Source organism: Cornus florida, unplaced genomic scaffold (assembly GCF_030987335.1).
Source record: "Cornus florida cultivar Cherokee Brave unplaced genomic scaffold, ASM3098733v1 CherokeeBrave_3.0.0_Hap2_Chr11, whole genome shotgun sequence".
Taxonomy (NCBI): domain Eukaryota; kingdom Viridiplantae; phylum Streptophyta; class Magnoliopsida; order Cornales; family Cornaceae; genus Cornus; species Cornus florida.
In genome coordinates, this window is record NW_026775581.1 from 84,133,771 (window position 1) to 84,139,842 (window position 6,072).

Genomic DNA, 6,072 nt, shown 5'->3' on the forward strand with positions numbered 1-6,072 from the left:
AATCCGAAAAAAGCCAACCAAATGAAGGGCATAACGCTCCTCAACCAAATGATAGCTGAAGTGGGACTTTGGTCCTCAATCCATAGTTGGACAATTAAATACTCCACTCATTTCAATTGTTAAAATTTGATAATACTCTCTACTTAAATAAAGTTATCTATTATTTTTTTATTCTTATATGTCTTTGTGGCAGTGGGTCCTCATGATTCCTGTTTCTATTGGGTTGACCCTTCTCCAACTCCTTGTTTACGAATTTTATTAAGGGACAAAAAATAATATAATAAAAAAACTTATCAGCTTTTTTACGGGACTCCAATACATATAGTGCAATAGAATTTTGAGTGACAAATAGAGTTTAACAAGAGTTACAAGAATTTTTGTCAATATTTAAAAAAAAAAAAATTTATATTTTTACGTGTTTATCTCAATCATTCTCCATCATTAATTGAGATAGAGTCCAACAAAGATGGCTTAATAATAAAAATCGATCCTTATTTTCCTTTTTAACTAATAGACAAGTTCAAAAGTTTATACATTAATTGTGTCAATCAATGCACATAATTTATTTATTTTTTAAAGTTTATTTAAAAATAAAATTTTTTTACAAATTTACGTATTGAAATAAAAATGTTAAAATAGATAACATGAATCAAACGTTAGATAGAGAAAATACACCAAGAAGATACAAATATGTACAATTTATAGTATAAAATGTACCAATAAAGAAAGCATTAGTTAAAATAGAAAATACATGACAAAGAGGTTGATGAGATATGGTCCATGCTTAGGTTGAACGAGTAGCATTGCTTATTTTAATTAACTGTGAAAAAAAATATTGATTGACTTAAAATTTATAAATAATTTTCTTATTTTTTATTTATCTTTAATAATTAGATATTTTTTTATATCATTTAATAATTAATAAAATAGTATTGGAACCGACAAACGGACGTTGGATTAGAAAGGGAAATGAGCCTGTGGGCTGCTTGTGTTATCTTTATCAAATACATATTTTATGTATATATGTATATTGGTGGAGTCTGTCTCATTTCTCGATTCGAATCGCTTTAAATCATCAATTCAAGAAACACCCAGATTGTTTTTTTTTTATATTATTATTATTATTCTATATTTCAACAACTTTTATAAATCCCATATTAATATTTGATTTTTATATACAAATATACATATAAGTATTAAAAACGGAGATATTGTATAAGGTTTTGATTGATTTCAATAGTTTGAGATTGAATTGAAGAACACTAAGAAATCTAGGAATGGAAGACAATACTAGTTGCAAATTCAAGAGGGTCTGTGTATTCTGCGGAAGCAATCCTGGGCACAGAAAAGTCTTCAGCGATGCTGCTATTGATTTGGGGAATGAACTGGTTGGTTTTTGTTCAAATACACCCATCTTTTATCCATTTTTTCTTTTGTTTCTGAGACCTATTTCTGTTTATGGTCACAAAACATATAGTTTTAGTTGACTTTGGAAACTGGGTGTGTGATGTATTGGACTGGGACTCATCTGTTTGATGATTGGACTGTTGGGTTTTTGGTCTGTGTTCCCAATACATGAACTGTTCTGTGTTTGATATGTTATTGATTTGATTGTATTGAACTATTTTCATTTATTTGACAGTGATAATGTTCTTGGGTTTTGGTTTTTGGTTTTTGGTTTGAGAACATGACTTTTAGGGGTTATATTTCGAGTTGTAAATAGGTGATTGTTTCACTTTGATAATGGAATATGCTAAAGTCTTGATTGTATTGAACTATTTTCAGTTATTTGACAGTGTTAATGTTCATGGGTTTTGGTTTTTGGATTGAGAACATGACTTTTAAGGATTATATTTTGATTTGTGAATAGGTGGTTGCTTCATTTTGATAATGGAACTGCTTTTGTTTATCCTTATTTTTCAGAATTTTTTTGTGAGTGTTGTTGTTTGATTTTACGGATGTTCATTGCAGGTGAAGAGGAAGATGGACTTGGTGTATGGTGGAGGAAGTGTTGGGTTGATGGGTTCGATTTCGCAGAGAGTCTATGATGGAGGTTGCCATGTTCTTGGGTAACTGAGAGATATGCCCAGGACAATATTTTTTCCTTATTTTATTTTATTTTATTTTAATTTCATTAAGATAATCGTGTTCATCTGTGTAACCTAGGCTTTTCTTGATCAAAATGGCACTTTACTCAATTTTAGATTGCTTTTTTCACATGCAGGGTTATTCCAAAAGCTCTTATGCCTCTAGAGGTATACTGCTCTTAAGTTTTAATCTGTGTAACAATTTTGTTCATTATTCATATTTATAGAGAAAACACCTTTTTAAGAAGTAAAAAATTAAATTAAGATAAATATTCTTAAAATCACCAATATCTTTAGGACTGATAAACTGACAAGTGAAACTGCTCATGTTTGAGGTAATCTGATTCCTGCCCCTGCTCTTGAATTGCCTCCTTTTGTTTGTTTTTTTTTTTTGCTTCTTCTTATAAGATTTCTTTGTTTATATTTAAACGAGCTTATATTTTCAAAGTACATATGTCACAGTTAATTAGGTTCTCTTGGTCTGTTTTGCATCTAAATTCTAGTTATTACATGGGTTGTTTTGGAGAAAAGATTGCGGTGTAGTTTATAATGTTGGTTTTACTTCTCTATGAAAAAGAATACTTCAATCTTGTTGGTCATTGGAAAAACAGTATCAATTGAACATTAATTAGTCGTTAACGTGGGAACTTCTACAGATATCAGGTGAGACTGTTGGAGAATTAAAAATTGTTTCAGACATGCATGAGCGAAAAGCTGAAATGGCTAGAGAGGCTGATGCTTTTATTGCTCTTCCTGGTAATTATTGAAATTCCTTTTCCTTTAAGACAGAAGTGTACATATCTTCTATATACTATTATCCAGTAGCATGTTTGACATTTGATTTATTTTAGGAGGATATGGAACCATGGAAGAGCTATTGGAGATGATAACATGGTCACAACTCGGAATTCATAAAAAACCAGTGAGTAATCAATTTTTGTTCTGCAAGATCAAAGCTGAGGTGATATAACAGTGTAACTCGTGTGCAGGTTGGTCTGCTAAATGTTGATGGATACTACAACTTTCTGCTCGCATTATTCGACAATGGTGTTAAAGAAGGTTTCATAAAGCCATGTGCTCGCGACATAATTATCTCTGCTCCAACTGTCAAGGAGCTTTTAATGAAGATGGAGGTAGAGACCCAGCCTAACTGTACTATTGTTATTGGTATTGTTATTTTTATCTTTTTACTTCAGTTTAGTTTTTCTGAGAAAATATGACAGATTTCAGAAGAGCACATGGAAATTATAGTTTTTGTTGTAATCCACAATATCTACTTTCATGCATGTACCTTTCTCCCCTCTGGACCAAAATTGTGGTGATAACTTCCCCTGATTTTTTGAATAAATTTCCATTTAATTTTAGAATATTCTGAAGATATTATCAAGGAAATGTCTAATTGCCAGTCAAATGATTTAACCAGCTTGTTCACCCCCAAAATATTGCCCTAGCAGGGCTCGAACTCTTAACCTCCCCTTCGGGGAAGAGAGATCTTACCATATGGGTTAATGCTCATTGGTGAGCTTGCAAAACCTTCTGGCTTTAGAAGATTACCATTTGACAGATCTTAACAGATTTATTTTTTCGATTCTACTGCTGGATAAATGATATTCCAAAGAGAGCATTTTTTTTTTTTTTTAAAAAAAAAAAAAAAATCTAATTCTGTTTTTTAACATTGCAGCAATATACTCCTTCCCATGACCAAGTTGCTCCCCATGAAAGCTGGAATATGGAGCAACTGAGTAATTATCCAAGTGGACCGAACTCACAATAAATTTGTTGTTTGTGGTAGGTCTCCGACAATTGATTCCTGATGTGATTCATCATCATTGTTTGAATTTTGTATGAGAATCCGCTCAAATGGGGCCGCATATTGTGCATTGCTGTTTATATTTTTTCTCATCCTCTGTGGTTTGAGTTTTTAGAAGAATCATCCTCGAATTTTAGACAACCAGCCTTTGGATTCCAAAGGGTTGGTCAGTTAATACACTGTTGTGTAGTCATCTCAGGCTATTGCCACTTACAATAAGGGCAAAGATACTCCGACATGCACTGAGCTGATAAACAGTTGTATTACTGAATATTCTGGTCCTTCCACAGTACAATAGCTTAATTACTTGAATTGATACGAAAAAAACACAGTTAAGAAGGTGTGTTGAAGTTAGTGGACCACAAGCAACTCAAGAGGACTCCATTATGAAACTTGTGGATGGTTCTAAACAAAATTGAATAATTTTTCTTAATGGTGTTGTAAATTGTTGTTATAATAAACATTTTTTTTTTAATAAAATCCTGCACATCTTTAGGATCCTTCATATTTTACAGATTCAGTAAGCTCAGGTTATTTTTTTACTGAAGTCTTCTCTAGGAATTAGTATCACCTATTACCTGCTTTTTAAGAGTTAAATAATCCAAGCATAATGTCCTATTGGGGTCCATCTATTTTGGAGTAGCTTGTGAATACATGGATGCAACTTGAAGAAAGATTCTTAGTAAAACTTTGAAATTTAGATGTTTATTCTAGCCTCTGGAATCTAGATCATGTTCCAAATTTACTTGTTCAAGTTTTTATTGGGTAAGTAAGATGACTCGTCCGCAAACTTTGACCCTATTGCAACTCGAACCTCCAGATGAAGAGATACCATCAGGCTAATTTTGCGTCGAGAGACTCTCCCGAATTAATTTAGGTATGGTGCCCCTGGGAAGCCATTTGTCCCAAATTTTAGGAGCCCATCTGATCTGTCACTTTTGGAAAAATTAGGTCACTTTGTGATGCTCTCATTGGATGTGCTTTGGCCTTGTATATGTGGATAACAACTGCAACATGTCATCTGCAATTCACATGGGTATTTCTCTAGGGGGACCAAATGCCTTGGGGGCAGCTTTTATCCTTTGTCTTGTTTGGGTCACAGTATACTGTACATCCTAGTACCATGACATGGCTCATCATAATTGGACAAATTGAAAATTATGATTTTTTTGAAGATTGGGTTTTGAATTGTTTTATTGAGCTGTACTCCTAGCTCATATATGTGGTCCTTCTGTTGTTGTTAATTTCATGAATAATGAGTACAGGTAGGCATAGGTATTGATTCCATTTAAGGGGGTCCCTTTTATGTCTTGACCCTGAACTAGCAGAAGCAGCAGCAATTGAAAAGCCAGCAAACACTGTTTGGGAACTGGTGAATTGATGTTAGCCATTCCATGAGGGGCAGGGGTCCCCCTTTGCAACTTCTTTGAATCCACTAAGTCACAATCAAGTCTTGTATCTTTAAAAGTCATCGGCATTGCTTTCATAAGGGTTATTATCATTTTTTTTGGTAGGGCATATGAAAGGTGCAATCTTAAAAGTTTGATCTGACGTCACTCAGGAGATCGTTGATTTTCGAAAAATAATATCAAATGTTAGATTTGTATTAGTAGAAACCACCGAGAAGACTAAATCTGACCAAATCTACAGTGACCACCTTCCACTGTTAAGCTCCTGATATGACGACACCCAGGACAAAAGCCTTTTATTACAAAAAGAAAAGAGATATTAGCTTTCCTCCTCCCTAATGGCATGGTTAAGTACATTATTGTCTTTGTTTTTTCTTTTTCATTTTTTTTTTTTTGGGTCGTGATAATCAAACCAATGATTTTGGCCAATTTCTTAGGTAGAATCCAATGTGGCAGTCTAGTTGGCAATGAACCTAAAAAAAAGACGTCTAAAGTGGATTTGTTCCGACAGTGAAGAGGACGTGGCTCGAGTGAACCGGCGAGAAGTGAGTTTGTTTGACGGTGAAGAGGGCGGCGAGCACTGTCTAAACGGCACCCAAGCAGCGAGGAACAACTGTGAACAACAGCAAGCTCGGAACGGCGTAAATGTATTCCGGTGACGGTGAGGCTTGGGATATGCTGGCAGCGCAACAAGGTGGACAGTACTTAGGATAGCGGCTAGAGATATTTCAACGTCGGCGTTGAACAACACCGACGAAGAAGGTCG

At 34.1% G+C, this 6,072-nt stretch overlaps 1 protein-coding gene across 2 annotated transcripts; it reads left to right on the forward strand.

Annotated features, from left to right (window-relative positions):
- Positions 1 to 985: 985 nt before the first annotated feature.
- On the forward strand, positions 986 to 3,989 carry LOC132287018 (cytokinin riboside 5'-monophosphate phosphoribohydrolase LOG8). 2 transcript variants are annotated; one of them, XM_059789479.1, is made up of 7 exons: positions 986 to 1,388; positions 1,972 to 2,069; positions 2,225 to 2,255; positions 2,744 to 2,843; positions 2,939 to 3,009; positions 3,077 to 3,254; positions 3,769 to 3,989. In XM_059789479.1, exons 1-7 carry the CDS (start codon positions 1,278 to 1,280, stop codon positions 3,786 to 3,788), a joined length of 609 nt encoding a protein of 202 aa, XP_059645462.1. In that variant the 5' UTR covers positions 986 to 1,277; the 3' UTR covers positions 3,789 to 3,989. The 2 variants fall into 2 exon arrangements, with proteins under 2 accessions (XP_059645462.1, XP_059645461.1); XM_059789478.1 differs by having other exon boundaries at positions 988 to 1,388; positions 3,077 to 3,220.
- The last annotated feature ends 2,083 nt before the right edge of the window (positions 3,990 to 6,072 follow it).